Source organism: Camarhynchus parvulus, chromosome 3 (genome assembly GCF_901933205.1).
Source record: "Camarhynchus parvulus chromosome 3, STF_HiC, whole genome shotgun sequence".
NCBI lineage: Eukaryota > Metazoa > Chordata > Aves > Passeriformes > Thraupidae > Camarhynchus > Camarhynchus parvulus.
In genome coordinates, this window is record NC_044573.1 from 44155362 (window position 1) to 44174525 (window position 19164).

At 41.4% G+C, this 19164-nt stretch overlaps 1 protein-coding gene across 5 annotated transcripts in view; it reads left to right on the forward strand.

Annotated features, from left to right (window-relative positions):
- Positions 1 to 222: 222 nt before the first annotated feature.
- The window catches only part of MTR (5-methyltetrahydrofolate-homocysteine methyltransferase), a 51591-nt gene continuing 32649 nt past the window's right edge, over positions 223 to 19164 (forward strand). For 3 of the 5 annotated variants that reach the window (XM_030944884.1, XM_030944886.1, XM_030944887.1), the window contains exons 1-8: positions 223 to 290; positions 6504 to 6718; positions 9236 to 9325; positions 10167 to 10236; positions 11323 to 11415; positions 11508 to 11614; positions 12904 to 12963; positions 16186 to 16280. In XM_030944884.1, coding sequence (XP_030800744.1) covers positions 269 to 290; positions 6504 to 6718; positions 9236 to 9325; positions 10167 to 10236; positions 11323 to 11415; positions 11508 to 11614; positions 12904 to 12963; positions 16186 to 16280 — 752 coding nt within the window. In that variant the 5' untranslated portion in view covers positions 223 to 268. The remainder of the gene's footprint in view (positions 291 to 6503; positions 6719 to 9235; positions 9326 to 10166; positions 10237 to 11322; positions 11416 to 11507; positions 11615 to 12903; positions 12964 to 16185; positions 16281 to 19164) is intronic. The other 2 variants (XM_030944885.1, XM_030944888.1) reach the window with 2 other exon arrangements.

Here is a 19164-nt window from a genome sequence, read left to right on the forward strand (position 1 = left end):
AACTCGGCCTGGCTCCAAAATCATCCCCTCCCCCCGGGGCATTTAACGTTAGGTGAGTTAGTTCGAAGGCAGAGCTGTCGTCTGGGTCTGCTTGTTCGTCCGTCTGTCGGTCTGTCTGTCCGTCTGTCTGCCAAGAACGACAGACGCCGGCCGCTCCCCTCACGCCAGGGGCAGCGCGCGCTGCCTGCCCCGCGCTCGGGGCGGAGCTCGCGCGTCACGGGCGGCGCGCGGGCCCCCGGCCGCGGGCGGTGACGTCTCGGCAGCAGCGATGGCTTCTGCGGGGCCGACGGGTAACGGCCGCGAGCGCCGGGGGGCGCGGGGGGACCGCGGCGGGGGTGGCCGGGCGGGCTGCGAGGGGGCGGCGGCCGCGCCCTCCCTTCAGATTCCCTGGTGCTGCCCGCTGCTGGGTGCAGGCAGGGGCGGCACTTACGCACCGCGTGTAACTTTTCTGCAGAAGCTGCGTGTGGCGTGTCGGGAGTGAGTGAGCGAGCGAGTGAGACAAAGAATGAGTGAGGCCGTTTTTTGGTGCCGGCCCCTTGGAGCAGCTGCATCCTGCCAGGGAAGGGCTGGGAGGAACCTCCAGGGTACCCGCACCGACCCGTCCAGCGACGCAGCTATGCCGGGAGAGTGGCTCGGTGGGAGGGGCTGGATGTGCTCCAGATGCTCGGGACTCTTGAGTCAAAAGTGCCATTTCACGGGTTAAACAGAACTCGTTGGATGGGGAGGATAAGTAAAATTAAGCTCCTAATTGGTGTTGGGTTTTAAAATGGACTGGTCTGTCAGTGGCTGCTTTCACTGGTGCTGCCCCCAGCAGAGATCCCAAGAACTTCCCCTTTTAATACTTGTGAGAAACAATTGCTCACTTTGAAAATTTAAAAAGGTTTATTAAACCTTGACAAAAATACAACAAAAGGACTATATAAGGAAAAATTCGTAGCGCTGGAAACTCCCGTGGGTACCACGTGGCCAGTTTATCTTCAAGATGGATGCTGAGCCTTTTATACCCCTGGGCGGTGCATCAGCCAGCCCTGGCCCCTCCCAAAGTCTGTCAGTCAGCTCTTCTTTGCCATTTATCGGTGGAAACTGCTTTCTTGTAACATGATTGGCGATTAGGTGTTGCACCCCCTAAGCAGCAAGCTTTTGCATTCCCAACTGCGCCAGGTAAGGGACACGTGTGCGCGCCTTCTTTTTTCCTGTCCTAGACGTCCCTGGCTGTCTGATGGTCACAATACAGGGGGAAAAGGGCACTATGGGGAGAACAGAGGCCATCTAAACTACAATAACATAATTATACATGACTAAAGCTTTTCTTTATATTCACACAATAGTTATCCCTTAATTGTGAGAGCCAATCATCTCTTTATCCATCTATAACAATACTCGTGAGGGAGTGCCTGGTGCTGAGCCTGTGCTTCAGCTCGGGCTTGCATCCCTCAGCATGTGAAAACAGGCCTGCATTCCTGCTCGGCACTGACTCCACAGCCAGCTTCTGTGGCCTGAGGGTTCTCCAGGTTCCTCTGGCAAAGAGGATGTTGAAGTGACCTGCCCTGCCCTGCCCTGCCCTTTCCCCTGTGCCACTTGGGGTCAAGCCGTGGGCTAGCAACTGCCCTGCTGCAGATCCGAATGGGTTTGGCTGAAATGGAAAGTGTGAAGGTGTTGTGGCAGCAGCTTGAGAAGCAGTGGCAGTGGGAGAGAAGTTCTGCATAGACAGAAGCACAAATTGTGTGATGGGGGTATTTGTAGAGCCCTGGTGAGCAGGCATGAGGCAGTAGGTGGTGGTGTGTCCCTCTGGCAGCGAGGCAAAGGACCTGGGTTCAGGAGTGGGTTATAGAGAAGCTGAGCACAATGTTTCTCATTAGCCTTTGAGGGGCAGGGCTTCCCACAAAGTGAGGCCATGCAGGTCTGTTTCCCTGTGAGTCCTGCCAATAATGGATATCTGTTGTGGATAGTTTAACGTCAGAAGATGAACAGTTGTGGTTCTAACACAGGGAGCTTTCTAAACCTGGCATTTGCATGTTTAGCTAGAGACAGTGGGCGCAGCTAACAGGGCACTGCTATTCTGAAAATTCAGTGACTTTTGTAGTGGTTGTTTGCCTCTCAAGCTAACTTTTTAAATGCATTGGGTATGCAAGTATCTTGTCTGCCTGTTCTGTAAAAGACAGCTGCTGACATGGAAATATTAGCAAGGTGCACATAAGTGCCCCAGGTGAAGTGGTAAGATCCAATCTATTTCTCTCCTTGGATAGGCTGGGTAACAAATAACATAGCAACTGGGTGCTGCTGCCCGCTGTTGCAGGGGACCTGTGTAACATCTGTTGCTACAGTTCATGAAGCTCTTATTGTTGCCAGAGGGCATCCAGTTGAAGACAATTAAATTAATTGAGTAGCAAATAATGCTGAGGTTATCATGAGCTGTCTGTGGCAAGCTGATAGCAAGAGCATCCATTCTACGTACTAATACTGTAAATTCTGCATGCTGCCCAGTAATTTTTTGAATGATGGGCAGACTTGTGCTTGGAGCTGTTGGGGGAATGCTGATTTGTTGAATTCGGATGTGCAAATATGGAGAGGCCCTGTTTCCAGTGAAGAGAGGAGCTGGTCAGCCTAAGAAACAGCAGGTCCCGTAAGTGCCTCTCTCTCTGTGTAGTTTCTCTGCTTGTGTTCTGGCACATTAATGCGATGAAAACACTTGAATACTGTCACAGTTGGCTTGCTCCTTTAGAAGAGCTTTGGAAACAACTTGTAATCCTTTATTCTCTTCCAAGTACTTCTATACCAGACTATTTTATACTAAAAATAAATTTGTAATGGAAGAGCATCAATAATAAAAAGCAATACCTTTGGAGAATCATTGCAGGTATCACAAAAGTTCGGTTTAGAGCAAATTGCAGTCTTTGAAGTCCTGTTTTTTGTGGAAAACACACATGCCTTCAACTCTGCACGTGGCCTGTATGTGATTGGAGTGGGATAAGGAGACGAAGGAACATCGTCTTGCCTTATTCCCTGACTGTTTAGTTGCTTACATTGTGAAACATGAAAGGTTACAGTTGGGAGAAGTTTATAATTGTTAGCGAATGACTGTAGGGATGAACAGCTACTCTACAAGGAGTAGAAGTTCTTGTAACTCAGATAATTTCTCTGTTGCAGACAAGTAATTCCCTTGTTCATATGATTTCAAGACAGAGTGTTTACCTTGGGGAAGTGAACCTGGGAATTAGGATTTTTTATTTTGCATTCTTGATCCCATTGACTTCTAGGCCAGTGTTGTTATTTTTGTTCATTTGGTTTGGTCTTCTAAACAAGTTCCAGCCCTACAGCACTCTGTGGTAATGGGCTCTATGTTTTAAGTTTCAGTGGAGTGTAAAATCAAGGTAATTGGTCTTGGGTCCTGTTACCATTGCTGGTTTCCTTCTATTTCTGTTATGGCTACAAAAGCAGCTTATTTTCATGGACACTTCTGAATGGAAAAGGATATCCATTTCCCAAAGTTCACCAGTAACCTTTATTAAACAAAATTTTCATCAGCTCCTGGCTGAGCAGAGGTAAGAGCAGGGTATGTAAGCAAGAACAACAAAAAAGAAAAGACTGACCTGATTTTTCCCTGCTTAGGAATTTGTCCAAACATTTTTTTCTTTTATTCTGTCAATACTCTGTCATACCCTGTTTTTGCTGGAGAGGGGAATTGCTTGAGCTGATACTGAATTAACATTATGGTACTTGTTGGTAGAACTGACTCCCAGCTTCTTCCCTACTTTTGTTCCAAGGACAGAGTTCAGCACTTCCTAGCATGGCTTTTTGAATCAATCTTCTTTGATTTCTGGGGTGTTTTTGGACCTGTCTGCAGACTTTGTTTTCAACTTGAAGTTGCACCATCAATATGCCAGGGCATGACAAGTAGTGCATGCTCCTGTTGGAAGAAGAGTCAGTTGTTATCCATAGCCAGGATGGGTAAATTGGGTTTTGGTGGGCTTGGAGCTGTTGCATCCCTCTGTAAAGCACTGGTGGCCACTCTCATGATTCCCACCCTATTTCCTGCAACTTTTTGAGATGCTGCTGAAGAAGCACAGATTCTGAAAACTTCAGAGTAAGGCTCTTGAAGTGCTAAGGCAGGATCTGTGCTTCTAGGAGCAGAAAACTGTAGACTGCTCGTTGCTTCTGTTCCATGAGGCAAACAGTGGAGAAAACAAGATGGACCAGGTGAGGTGCAGGATTTCAGCCCAAGGGTAAATCTTTGCTTCTCAGTGTGGATTAGGAGATAGTTGGGAAGCACATAAGTTAAAGCCTATGGAAAGCAGGACTGGTTCTGGAAGGACTCCAATAGCCTGTCTCAGCTGCCTGGGATGCAGCTCTCAGGGCCAAGGATTTGGCTTAGGAGGCTCGTTAAAGCACCAGTGAGCTTCAGTGCCTGTGTGTCTCACTGGGCTGTGGCTCTTGGAAGCACGAGTTACACTCCATTTGGAGTCTGCACTGAAGACCTACTTTCAGATACAGCTTTTTCGTGTCTTGCTTCTAAAAACCTTTAGCTCAAGGATTCATTTTATTTTCATGAATAATTTGATGGTTTAACGTGAGTAGATTTAAGCTCTTCTGTAAGAACCTGCTAAGCCTGCCTGTTTGGTGTTAAAACTTTCAACTTGAAGCAAGGGTGGCTTACTTTTTGGTGTTTTAATCTGCCTTCAAATGCTTCATACTTGTTAGAGAGCACATTTTCTTTGACTTCTCTTCATGCTGAGCCTACTTCTGATTTCGAGCTGTTTTTCCAGTGTTGGTATAAATGTAACCTTGTAATGCTTTCCTCAGGGCCTCAGCTTCTCTCCAGCACATTGCTTTTTTAACACTACTGATGTCAAAACAGAAGATGCATTGCACAAATGCAGAAGGAAGAAAAGTCAAATCAGTTAGCAGTTGCCAGTGATTTTTAAGTACCACTGTGTGTAGTAGTAAGTTAAGTTTTAATGAGACATGAGGATGTTTTTGTGCCTTGGAAATAATTCATTTTTTACAAGGGCTTTGATGATAGTTCATAACCTAAACGCAAAACAAGTCTTTAAGAGTAAAATGAAGCTAAATGAATGAAACCAGATGAGGAGTAGCACTTCATTCACATGTTTGTGAAACATCTGTGGGATCCTACTCTTGTAGTTTGGTAAAGAGGTTGTTTGATTATTTTGCTATATGTACAATCTTATCAATGCCTGTAAGTATCTAAAGGGGGGATACCAGGAGGATGGATCCAAACACTTCTCAATGGTGCCAGCCAACAGGAGAGGAGGCAACAGGCAGAAACTGATGCACAGGAAGTTCCACCTGAATGTGAGGAAGAACTTCTTCACTGTGAGGGTGAACAAGCCCTGGAATAGGTTGTCCAGAGAGGTTATGGAGTCTCCCTGTGGAGATATTTAAGAACTGCCTGGTCTCAATCCTGTGCCATGTGCTCTAGGATGACCCTGCCTGATCAGGGAGGTTGGGATGGATGACCCCTTGTGGTCCCTTCCAACCTGACCCACTCTGTGATTCTGTATGTGTGTTTGCATTCTGAAATGATTCTGCGTATGTTCTAAAGGGGAGAAGTAGAATTACTTTTGCTGTGGTCTTGGAGGTTTTATTGGGGTTTTATGTTTTTTTTTTGGTTTGGGTTTTTTTGTTTGTTTCTTAATGCCTCAGATTAAGCTTTTTATTAATGTTTGGGATGGGCTCTTTTTGGGATCTTGAAGCAGTGCTGCACATTCATTTCAAATGATAGTGCTGGAATGTCTACAGTGTTTTGTTTCAGTCATGGTTAGATTTACCCTGCTCAATGTCTTATAATTAACCATATGATTTGCCTGATCTATTTTCCTCTGGCATTACTGTGGAGGAAAAGAGTATCTTGTTACTTTTATGCAAAAGAAGGTAAAGCCTGATATTATCTGTTGGCGTATCTTGGTGTTTGTCAAGTTGTTGCTTACTACTGTAATCCTAAGGGAATTTAGGACTCAGTTGAAAAATTGTTTTTGTTTGCTCAGTTTTTTTCTCTTTCTCATTATGATATAGGCAATTAGAGTAGATGTGGGTATTTGTTTGTTTGGTTTTTTAATGACATTTACTAATTTCTGCTTTGTGCTTGTGTACCACTTATAGTGTGGTGTCTGGTACCAAGAGGCAGCTCTGCATTGCTGTTCAGACATTGCTGAAGTGGAAATTATCATACTTTCCAGTTTTGGAAACTAGTTAATGTAGAGATTTTCATGTTTGCCCTTGTGAACTTCGGTTAATTTTATCTGTGGTTGACTGTGTGGGTGACTGTCCTTAGGTAAAGGACCAATTGAGCCTAATTGTATTTACATAGATGCTGCTGTTACCTTACATCAGGTGATTGGAACTGCAGGTGAGGTAAACCAGTTACTGTCTGATTTCAGTAGAGGATTAATTACTTTATTCTTGAATGGGAAGAGCTCAGGTTGGCCGTGTGTATAGATAGGGAATTTCAGAACTACTTAAATATTGGGTTTATCTTTTTCCAGCAGATCCCCAGAAAAGAGTGCAAGATGAAATTGAATCTATTCTGCAGGAGCGGATAATGGTTTTGGATGGGGGCATGGGGACCATGATCCAGCAGCATGCGCTGACAGAAGCGGATTTCCGAGGGCATGAATTTAAAGATCATTCCAGGCCTTTGAAAGGCAATAATGACCTTCTGAGTATAACTCAGCCTGAAATAATCTGTGACATACACAAGGTAGGTCATTCTGGTTTCTGTCTCTTGACAAGAGAAAGAGGAAGAACTTCACCTCTGCATTCCCTTTTTCCATACCACAGACTCCTGGCTCTCCACTGTCCTTTGGGAATAGGGAAGAGAGAGCTAGTTAGCCATGTGAAAAAGAATGAGCAGATTTGACTGTTCTGGTTGTGTGAGCACAGCATTTTTATCTTGGTTTCTGATGTCACCCAGGCAGTGCTATTTTTAAATCCCTTTTTGACTTATGTCCTTGATGTATTTCTATTAATTGTAGATTCTTTTTTATTTCATTTTTATTTTCTCTTTTTGTTCTCAGCTAGCACTTGAAATGCATCTAAGTAGGACATATCTGAATTCTAGATGTGTTTCTATAATTGTGTATTAAAGGGCTGTTAAATATGGCAGCCTGAAGCAGGCCTGTGTAGTTAATGAGTATATGAGCTTCCTAATGAGTGTATGTGCTTCCACAGGTTTGTTTTTCCCTAGAATATTAACGTGTGGCCCAGAGAATAAAACAATCTAATCTGCTGATGATTAGGAATTTACAAACAGATTTCATTGTTTTCCTGTCTTCAATTAGACTTTTAAAAAACAACTTGCTAGGTCTATTTATTGAGCTGCAGATATTCATAGGTCTTACTGTAGTAATTGGAATGCTTGAATGGTGTTGCAGCTATTTGTTATTCAGTTGAAGCCTGTATTTCATTGATGAGAATCATATTTGGCTTATGTTGGTTAAACTTGGAAAGTAATCTGTAGTTTTTAATTAAGTTTTAACTGCCATTCTTTGGATTTTAAGAGTGATGAGCTGGAAGGAATCAGTCTTTGACCTATAAAAATTTCAGAAGGAAGTATTTGTAGATCGAATTCAACTGAGCAATAGTGCTCATGAATCTTGAAATTTATAAGAGTTTGTGGTTTTAATAACCATATAAAGTAAGCTGCTTTAACAGTTGAATTTAGCAGTTTTAGCAGAGCAATAGTGATATGACTTGAGAATATATGAATTGATTCAAACCAAATAACCTGCTGTTATCTCTGTCATGGCCAGTTATAGGTGCTTTAGGAGGAGTGTTGAAAAACCCTGTCTTTTGTGGTCACCATCCCTGCAGCAACTATTGGGTCAGAGTCTTTCTGAGCAGCGGGTAGTGACTTCATATTTTAGAGCTACCAGGGGTTATTTCTTCTGAGAATTGGACAGAAGGAACTTGCAATAATAGATGAAAATATTTCTACAAAGAAATATTTTGTTTAGATTTTTTTTTTTTTTTTTTTTTTTGTTTTTTGTTTTTTTTGTTTTGTTTGTTTGTTTGGGTGGGTTTTTATATTTTTATTTTTTTGTAAATGACCTCATGAATTAGATCTCACAGATATCAGTAGCTTAAAAAGTAAATGTTAGCTGTGCCTTGGCTGGCAAAGTCAGATTCAAAGGTTAGAGATGTGATGTATTTTCAAAGGCAAAAATTAACTTCCTGCTTTGAGTATGTTATTTCCTTCTGTAGTTGTAGACAGGAAAGTTGGAGAGCTTTTATCATTTAACATGTTTAGATAATTGTCAGAATATTAATATATTGTTGGTTGATATTTAAGAGCTTGTATATTTTCATATCTCTATTTGTAGATATTTTTATGTGTTTTCAAGAGGAGTTCAGAGAAAGCATATTTGTTTGCAGCAAAACGTGTTTTAAAACAAATTTATTTTCAGCTGTCATTTGGATCAAGACTTTTTTTGCACTGTTGAACTCAATGAGTTCATCTGCTTCTTTTAGGAAAATCTGAGAGGTTTATGTTTAATGGTGGCATCAGTATTTTTCATTAACTAGCAGTTCAAGCGTTTTAATTTCCTTGAATATGATCATGCCAGGGTTCAAAGGGATCAAAAAGATGAGTTAGGGAAAAGGGCAACTGATAGAGGTTATACAAATGCAGGCTAGAATCTGAAAAATTGTTTAAGTTTGCATTGATTTCAGTTTACTTCAGTGGGAATTAGACAATGAAAATGGAGTAGAAGTCTTAAATGTTTTGTGAATCTCTGTCATTAGTTAAACTTTTAATGAGCTCTGCATAAAACATAGTTCTCCTAAGCTTCTGTTTGGTCCCAGTATGCTTTTGTTCTGTACAAATCTCTTCAGAACATTTACATTTTCAAATATTTTCTGTTGTTGTTGTTTAATTTGGGCCTTTTCTGAAACTGCCCACAGCAGCCCTTGCTTGCTGAAGGTGATTGGACTGTGTCTGACCATATCACTTTGCAGAAATCTAGAATGTGCTCCAGTGGCAGAGGTGGCTCTATAAATGTCCCTTGTTAATAGAAAGTGTGACTGACACTGAAATTCTGGAACTTGTTTACATGGAACACTTCTACTGCTTTGGCCCTGTGCTTTTGAATAAAGCCTTTAAAGTGTGATCAGATTTGAATTGGGAAATGATTTGTGACTTTTTGTCAACTGGATGAGACAAAGTAGTTGGATTACTTGCATTCCATACCTCAAGCTTTGTTTCTTTCGTGTCTTGCAGGAATACTTGCTGTCAGGCGCTGACATCATTGAAACCAACACTTTCAGCAGCACCCGAGTTGCACAGGCTGACTACGGCCTTGAGCATTTGGTAAGAATGCTAAACTATTTACACATTAAATATTAATTATGTGCTTGCAGCCAAGGTTAGCTTAGTCCCAGGATTCATTGGTGTTGTGCTGCTGGCTGCATGCTGCCTCTTGAGCCGTGTGATGGGATCATAGCTCCTTTCTGCTGCTGTGGACATTGCACTTGCTGTGTCACAGACATAGTGTGCTTCTTGTTGGCTGAGGTACAGGCAATAATAATCAGTCCTAGATTTTGTTTGAGCATTCCTAGGATCTCTCAGTTCTGTGAACAGGGATGTTTTGCTTCAGTCATTCCAACTTACCAATGCCACAATGGAACTGCTTTTTTCCTGGATATTTCTTATGTGTTGTTTGTGCTGGTGTATGTAGAAGTCCTTTCTAGTTTGCGTTTATTGTGCCTATTATTTGTTATGTATTGTTTTGAGAGTTATATGTGAAATATGGAAAGTAAATATTATATGGGAAATATGTGAAAGTAAATACTTGGAAATACGCTACTTGAATAAAAAGTGGACTTAAGAGTCAGCTAATTTTGTCATCAAAGTCCTGTCTTTCAGCTTCTGTTGATCTCAGCAGGATTTATTTACTACCTTAAAGAATGAAATTGTATGATTAGCATCTGTAGGCTGGGCATATGTGGGATGAGCCTGCCATGTAACTCTGTTGCTGAGATGTATTGAGCTGTCCTTTTGAAGCCTCTTGATAGTGCTGTTTTGTACTTGTGTGACTTGGAACCTTTGGAGTGTACTTCAAACTGCTGGATGCAAGTGTTGTGTTTCTTTGAGGATGAGTTACCCTGGGCTGAACTAAAGGTTGCTCAGTAATTTTCTGTAATTGTTCCAGGCGTATCGATTAAACAGAGTCTCTGCGCAGGTGGCCAGAAAAGCAGCAGACGCTGTAACTGCTCAAACAGGTTAGCATTATTTTAACTTTTTACTTGTGTGTAGTTTTCTGCCATCTTTGAAATGTTGCTAACAGGAGGATAACTTGATGGTTTACATTATGGGAACATAAAATGACACTGTGCATGTTTGCAAGTTACGCACAGTAACAGCAATTTCATATCTCTGTTTATATCACACTAATTTCATTATGTTTGAAGGATCTGGTCTTTAAGGTGTTCAGCACAGCTGTCCTGTGCCTGCCTGGTGTAGACTGCAAGTGGTACACATCTTCAGATGTGTTTTAGAGAAAGTAAATTCAGCAGGGACTGTTAGAAGTTCCTTAGATTTGTACAGTAGAAGTCTTTGTACTCCAGAACTAGGATAGCTGATTGTAGGTAAATGTGGATTACCAGTTAATCCTAGTGTTTGTCTAGTGGTTTAACCTTATTCGGCAACTAATGGAATCATCTTAGTATTTTCATTTTCATTTCTACAGATGCCTTCCAGGCATTATGTGTGAAGGCTTAGAGCTCCTTTACACTGCTGTAGACAATGCTGTCTTTCAAGACTCATTTCTGCTTGTATTCTACCATCAAACTGTATTTCAGGCTAACAGTGCTGCTGCTGTTCAGATAGCACCTTACTGACATGATTCATAGTATGCAATAAAAAAGTAAGATTTGGAACATACTTTTAAAGAGTGGGGCTTTTATGACACCTGCCACAACATTCAAATAAGGTTAAGCAGTGAAAAATGCCAGGACAGTTCTGTGCTGTGCGTTTAGAGTAATTAAATGAAGTTTCTTGTGTTAAAGACAAATGATTGTTAGAAGAAAAATTAATTGAGATAGCTGACCTTTTCAGAAATGTTCTTCTGTCCTGTGAGTATACATTGAATATCCTGTTGGATTGAAATAAAAAAGTCAGCTGTGCTGAATGATCCTGTGCTGACTAAACTGTTAGATTTGAGACAAGAGTTTCCTGTTTTATAGTTCTTCATCCTTGAATGATATGTATGCCTTGGTGTCCTCTGAGGTATTTTACATTGGCTGTCACTGTAAAGCCAGAGGTAAATAATTTAGGGGTTTTTTTTCCCCTCCTGTGTCTTGGTCTAGGAATTAGGAGATATGTTGCTGGAGCCATGGGTCCAACAAACAGGACACTCTCTGTGTCACCATCTGTGGAGAGACCAGATTACAGGAACATAAGTAAGTATTTATAACCATTAAATTATTTGACTTAGGCAGTAGTCTTGAAAGGTTTTTCTCCAGATGAAGTTAACATCATTCCTGTTTTACAGCTTTTGATGAACTAGTTGAAGCCTATACAGAGCAAGCCAAAGGACTTTTGGATGGAGGAGTTGACGTCTTACTGGTGGAAACCATATTTGACACTGCCAATGCTAAGGTGAGACTTCTGGGGAAAAAATCCCACAACACTAATGTAAGTATTTGGTCTACTACCTAAGGAAATTCCGGATAATATTCTTTGAGCTATCAGCTACTGTTGACTAAATATATGAAAAGACTCTTCAGTTGATAGCTTCAGTTGAAGTGGGTAGAATGTGAGGAGATGGTTTTTAATCAGCCTTTCCCAGAAGGTTTCTCTTAATATGTGCCGTTTGTGTCTTTCTGGCTGTCTGTGCCAGCTGTCCTCTTATTCCCAGAAGCTCTACTGTATTGCTCAGCATCTCCAAATACTTCTGATTATATTTTTCACTGTAAGCATGTCTGTCCAAGGGATGCTTGGAATGCCCACTGGAGAGGGAATGCCCAGTGAATCTGGTTTCTGGTGTGGGAAGGTTTGTAAGGCAGTTCTATTAAAAGGTGTCTTTTGCGGGGGGGGGGCGGGGGGAACTCTGCCATCAGTTTTAAGACAGAACAATTTGCAATAGAAGATTAGAAGGGTAAAATAGAAGGAATAAAATGTTGAAATATGCCACAATTCATGGGATTTTAACACGTCTTTCTTTATCTAATATAACTGCTCAGCACAGGGGGTGGTGGTGTTAGGGTACTTAAAACTATCTTGTGATTTTATGTGGAAAAGTCTCGTTGGATGTGTACACGGTGTTTCTTTAGATTTTTGCCACAGGCTGAATAATGTGTGCAGTGGCATCACTTGCCATTTGCAGATCTGACCAGTCATCATGGAGGTTTGCCTAGGAGCCTGTAGGCTTCACATAATGCTAAGGGCGTGTTCACAGGTGGCTTTCTTACCCTAAGGAGGGAGGACATTTTCAGGACCTTCAAAGGAGTCCCTTGCAGCTGTTACTGTAAAAATTTGTGGTGGTTGGAACCCTTTGGAAACTACATGTCTAAATAGACTCAAGGGCAGTGAGTGTGTACTGGGAAGAGTACATAAAACCATATTTGGGGTGGGGATTGTGCTGCAGATGTGAGGAGGAACCACGTGCTGACGTGATTTGGGTTTCAGGGTAGTCTTGGTCTTTCTTGGTTTCCCTGTGATGCTTCCTTTCTACTTGTTACCAAAACGTGTTTTGGAACATCTGGAAGATGCTGGGAGTACTGAGTGTAGTAACTTCTGGCAGGCAGTATGAGCTAGCAAGTTGCATAAACAGCCATAGAATAAATAAATAAATAAAAAGGGCATCAAACCCATAGAAACAAACAGAAATGAACAATCTGAAGAACTCTCAAAACATCATTAATGTTTTGCAACATATTCTTCTGTAGGCAGCTCTTTTTGCACTCCAGATGTTGTTTGAAGAAGAGTATGCTTCTCGACCCATATTTGTAAGTATATTTCAATATTTTACATATCCTTAAGCTTCATTTGTGAGCTAGCTGAGATGGCAGTTGATTAAAGTGCTTTGAAGTGAAGGAAATGAGTTTATTGGAAATGTACTTTTTTCCACATGATTGTGAAAATAAAACCTCTTAAAGTTTTGTCAAATCAGCTTGGATAGCTCTGTACAGCATATCAAGCTGTAGTCTAAGGAATGACTTTATTCCAGTGTGTATTCATTCTGTGTATTTCCACAAGAAAAGATCTAATCATGGGGTTTTTTTTCAGGCTTGCTGTCTTGAGGGTCATAGGAACCAGTGCTTCAAGGAGGAAACTGAGCAAATTCTGACATATTTTCAAGTAGAATGGGTGGCCATTTGAAGTCAGAAAAGGCTGTCTTACTCCATATTCTTTTTCTGATGTTTGTTTTTCTGATAGTTGCTGCTCATGAATGCATTGGAAGAAATACAGAATATGAATAAGATTGTTTTCAAAGTTCTGATGTATTCTTCCAGTTTTCTACAGTTTGCAGTCCAGGCTTTCTGATTTGCAGTTGGTGTCTGTTTGTAGGCTTTTGTTGAATGTGTTTACTCCTTCCTTGCATCTGTGTTCAAACTTATGTGGGACCCAGGCATCTACAAAATAATCTGCTAGTAATTTTCACAGTTTATGAATGTGCTGGTTTGAAAATTTGCTTACTTTTGGCCTGTCCACCTGATAACTTCTATTGTGTCTTGTCATTTATCTCTTGAGAATGATAATTAGCAGCTGTTTTATGTTCCCTTTGCTGCGTAGTCATGGCATTTGTAATCCTTTGTGAGAGCCTCCTTTAGTCATCTTTTTTTCAGCCTGATGAGTCCACTTCTATTTAGCTGTTCTATTTGGTTCATTCATTATTGTCCCATTTTTGTTTTCTACTTCCTCAAGTCAGTGGAATGACAATAGAACACAGCATTCAAAGTGCAGACGTCAGGGATTATGTGATAGCCTAGTGATGTTCTCTGCCTTTTCCTTTTTTTTCTTTGTAGTTTCTGATGTTTTGCTTCACTGCTAGTGAGCTTGGAAATTTAATTCATAAAAGTCTCTTTTGTTACTTACTTTAGCTTCTAGAACAGTAAAGACTGGTTTGGAGGTGTCATTGTGTAGAACTTCTGTGTTCACAACTTTATACTTGGCCAGTTAGCACAGGGACTTTTCTCAGTTGGCTTTTTGTCTTCATTGCCCTGAACAGAGAGGTCCTTGAGCCTGGTTCCTTATTCTTTGTTCCCTGTTTAGTTATCCTGGGAAGTTACAACCCTGAGCACAGCTTTCTAAGATTCCACTGATCACCTTTCTTGACTGAGTACTTTGGAGGTAGGAAGTAGCATCAATATGAAAGCATGTTTTGGAGTAAATAGTGGATTTACTTTCTCATGGAGTCTTCTAAACCCATTCCATCTTCTGGAAAAAAAGGCTTTTAGACTTGGCATTGTAGTGTAGGAATGGAACTCTGCAAATCAGTGCCCTCACCGAGATTCTCCAAATCATGCGCCGCGTTTTTTGCGCTGCCGCTTTCCTCCCCTCTCTCTTTCCCTGCGGCAGGAAGGAGAGGAGAATTGGAAACCCAAAAGGCAAAGATCAGGGGTTGAAGTACGAACGGTTTACTGGAAACAGCAACAAGAAAAGGAGCAGCAACAGCAACAATATTAATAACAAAAGTGTGTAAAAGAGTGACTCGCATGCAAAGATGCTCACCATGGAGCTCAATCTGACTCCAGCCATGCAGCTGCTCCCTCTGGCTTGGGACCAGTGTCTCCCAAATCTCTGGCTCCGAACTGGCTTGGAGCTGGTGTTACCCACCGCCCTGTCCCACTGGAAGGAGCCCCTTCTCACTGGGGAGTCTCCCTTCTCCCACACCTGGCGATGATGTGGTATAACCTCTGTGGTCCTGGCAATGATGTGGTATAACCTCTGGTGTCCTAGCCATGTCCCCTCCTGGCTTCTGCAAGAATTTACCATATCCTGCCCAGAACCAGGACATCTGAGGAGCCTTTCCTGGCTCATCCAGATGCCTCCCAAATTCTTGACTTCATAGTTGAGGTCAAGATATTATTTGCACATCTCTCTGTATACTGCTGAAGAAGTGTGATTATACAGGTTAAAACTTATACTTCCACTACTAAGTTGCAACATCTGATGTTCCCTTGTGGTGAAAGGAGTAACTTGTCAAGGTCAGACCCACCTCTCCCACCAACCAGCACCAAGCAACTTAATAGCATTGCTGAGACCAGAAATAGTTTAAATGGGGATTAAGTGAGAAGAAGGTGACTACTGAGAGCTTCCTAAACAAAAAACCCCTGTGGATTGGTTCAGAGGCTACCATCAGAATGATACCATGGTACTCATGCTACCTGGCTACTAGATGGTTCAGAGTAGTTTTCTCCCTTTTCTTTTGTTTTCTTTCTTACCCCTGAGGAAGTGAAGCATGGACAGAACAACTCTCCAACTAGTTAAAGTTGGAAAGAAGGGTATTTATTACAGCTCCAGAAGCATGTGGAATCTTTCCAAAGACATGCAGGAAGAGTTTGAGGCTCCTGCTCTGTATTTATACAGAAAAGGTTTTACATATCTGAGCGGTTTCTAAGGACGCATAATACATAATCATTAACTGCCCGCTTTGTATTATAATCAGCTGAAAATCCATTATGGCCACAATTGTCTTCTTTAATTGGGTCAGTGGGCTTCTGGGGAGGAAGTAAGACCTCTTCCTCACGGTAAACTCTTCACCTGTGTCAAGTTGGCAGGGCTCCTTGATTTGCTTGTCACAGTCCAAACCTGCTGTCATTCTTAGAAGTCAGTGGTATTTGTGGCTTATGCGCTCTTACAATATTTCATAAATCACCTGTCATTCCCAGCCTTGTTTCAAGTATCCCCACCTGGTATCGATTGATTTTCTTGTTAAGCTCTAATCACAGTATATGATCTTTGCTAACTACATTTCTAACTTAACCCCTTAACTCAGAGTGGGGAGAGGGGGAAAGACAAAAACCTTTAACCAGTCTTCTTTCTCCTAGAAAAATATTTAAACATTTATATGGTGAAAAGGGTTTAATTTTTCTGTTTGAGTTGTGCCTCATCACTTTGAGTGGAGCACAGATCTCTCTGCTTAGAATAATAGCAGTTCATCCATTTTAATTTTCCATTCTGTTGTGCATTTAATTCTTCTTTCTCTGTGTTCAATTGATATTTAGGTTTCTGGAACTATTGTGGATAAGAGTGGGCGTACCCTCTCTGGCCAGACAGGGGAGGCATTTGTCATTAGTGTTTCCCACAGTAAGCCACTTTGGTAAGGAAATGTATCATTCATTCTCTTAGTTAATTAGTTGTAGATTGGGATTCTTTTCTATTTTAACCCTTGCTTGCAGCTAAATGGGAGCTATACAAATTGTAATCATATGTAATCATGTGCATTGCTAATGTGTTTTTTTATCATTCCCTCAACAGAAATTACGTTTCCAAAGAAAGCTGAGTTTTTAATTCATTGCTTTAAATAATCTGAGGCTTTGTGTTTACCCTGAAATCACAGTTAGGTCAAAATCTGAAACTGTAGTTTGCCATCTCCTACTGTCTTGGGCTGTGCAAGGAGCCAATCCCTGGTACAGGCAGGACTTGTCTCTCTTAGAGGGAAGCAGTGCCATCTGAGAGTGTTTTAGGGTATCTTGAAAGAACAAAGCATAAAATACTATTGCAGTGTTCTTTTTACTGAACTCTTAGAAGAATGTGCCCTGAGTGATTTTCTCAAGGATGTGCGTGGATTTTTTAAGAGCTCCTGATGCCTCCATTTATTTTAGTTCTTTTCTCTTCAGGCAGAAAAGTTCAAATAAATGTGAGGTTAAGATCTGTGCTAATGGTTAATGTGCCAGATTTGGTCATTGTGCAAGGTTTTGCATGTTCATTTAAATACCATCCCCTGGTTATCTGCTCTTCTGTGTTGCTTTACCCTCTTCTACCTCCTTGTCTTCACTTCCTTCTTTACCTTTTTTCACTCTCAGGTTGGGTCTCTTCACACAAAAGCCAGAAATAGATATTTTTTTCTTAGAATATTCTAATTGAAAGCACTTAGTTCACTGTTAGTAGTGCACACCATGCACATTATGATGAGCCATTGTTTGTTTTTACAACAAAATTTCAGCTAAACCACGCAATCTGTCATCTCAGTGATGCCGAACCAGAAGACTGCATTCACAGTTTTCCTGACTGCCCTTGAGGCTCCACTTTCCCAGACCAGACGGTGTTCCAGAGGTAACATATGGAGCCTCTTGGAACAGGGTGGTAGTTGACTTCTTCTCTCAGCATCACGGCCTCGTGATCCGTATTTGGCATGAGTCTGTCTCAGATAATTTTGCTCTAACTTTCTTGCTTCTGAAGAAGAGAGAAGGGCACTGGAGCAGAAATCAAGAATTTATTAAAGCATATTTTATAAAAGCTGTCTTATGGATCTCAATGTTTAGGGCCTGTTTCTCATTTGTGAAAAGGCTACTATACAGCACTGTAGCAGAAGGGTTTTAGTGGTTGGAACAGATTGCATTTAATGTTGTTTCTGTGGCCAAATTGGTGCAGAGTGGCTTTAGGGTTGTGAAAAAGCTGATTAATGGTAGGATCCTAGGAATTGTGTTATACATGTTCATATGTTTCTCTTTGGGTTGTGTATGCCCCGATTAGGGTGATGTGTCATCCTTAATTCAGTTTGGTTTGGACTCCACCTTTAAAAATGTGTACTTTGTGTCTGGATGAGGGAAGTGGTAGCTGAGAAACTCATGAGCTGTACTTAATAAGTGCTGAAGGATACATGTCAAGCTGCTTGCCAAGAAAGATGCTCAGATGTGTTGTTTCAGATTCTATGATTGTTTCTACTGTGGCAGCATTAAGAAGACATACGCTGAGTTTTGGTCCATAATGTGGATTTTGTTCTGGTCCCAACGGTGCTCTGCAGCCTTATCTTTCACAGGAGTTTATGTATGACTGCTGTGGAGAAATGAGCAAGAGAGGGAGGTGATGTTTAAGATGAGTGTGTGGTGCTTATTACACTAGGGTAGCAGTGACAGAATATCAGCTATTTGCCTCAAGGCTGCTTGCTTTTATGGCATGATTTACAGTTTGCTTTTCTCAAATATTTTCTTGCATGATGTTGAGTGCTGTGAGGAGATGATACTGGCCACAGAAGCTACTTTTTGTTTCTGAATGAATGTGCATGTCTTTGGTACAGTTCTGAGACAAGTAATGCTTGGATTGTGTCATGCTCACGAATATACTTGTCAGCAACTCCTGTAATGGGTAATAATTCAGGCAGTTTGGAGTGTGGGGAGTATGAGCTGGAAGCTAGTAAATTAAGTGACTTAAGAGTAGGAAATACACTGCATTTGTCCTCATTTGATAAGGGCAGTCTTGCTAACTGTTCTGGACTTACTTTGCTTTGAAAATCATGAGTGTGTGGGAGCCTATACTTTGAAATGAATTCCAGAGCCTCATTCCTGTAATGAATTGTGTATTCCTTGGGCTTGCTATTTGTAGCCAGGGAATCTGTATGATGGATTTAAAGATATGTAAACATCAGATCTTGAAGTGAGAAAAAAAAAGGTTATTTTCAAAATTTTCTGGCTAGTATAAGATGTATTAGAGAAAGCACTTTGAAGGGTAGAGGTTGCTGTTAAAAAAAAACATATACACATATGCCCTCCCCCCTCAAACACCAAACCAAAAATACAACCAAACCCTTACTGTCTCATCCCTAAGTTATTTGGAGAAGGGGCTTGTGTGTTATTTGATCTTGATCCATGACTGTGATATTCAAGATCCTTGGTTTGGATGTTGCTGTGAGCCCCTCAGATTTCAACAGTTTTTCATTCTGTTCAACAAGTAAATCTGACTGCAATTGCTACTACTTATGGAGTTACCAATGCCCTGCCTACTCCTTGGAAACAGGAGAAAAGTCAAAAAAGATTTTATGCTCCCAGTCTTGTGCAGGACTTTTCTGCTTTTGACCTCTGTGAAACTAAGTGGGCATACAGGCACTTAATTAGCTCGGCTGTCTGTGGAGCTCAGTCAGTTGGGAGATGTGGTTGTTATGCATTCCTGTTTCAGTGGGTTAGCTTGCATCCTCTCTGAGACTGTTATTCCAGGAAAGGAGAAAGCTTTTTTTATGTCTTCCAGCAGCTCTAGGAACACTTTCT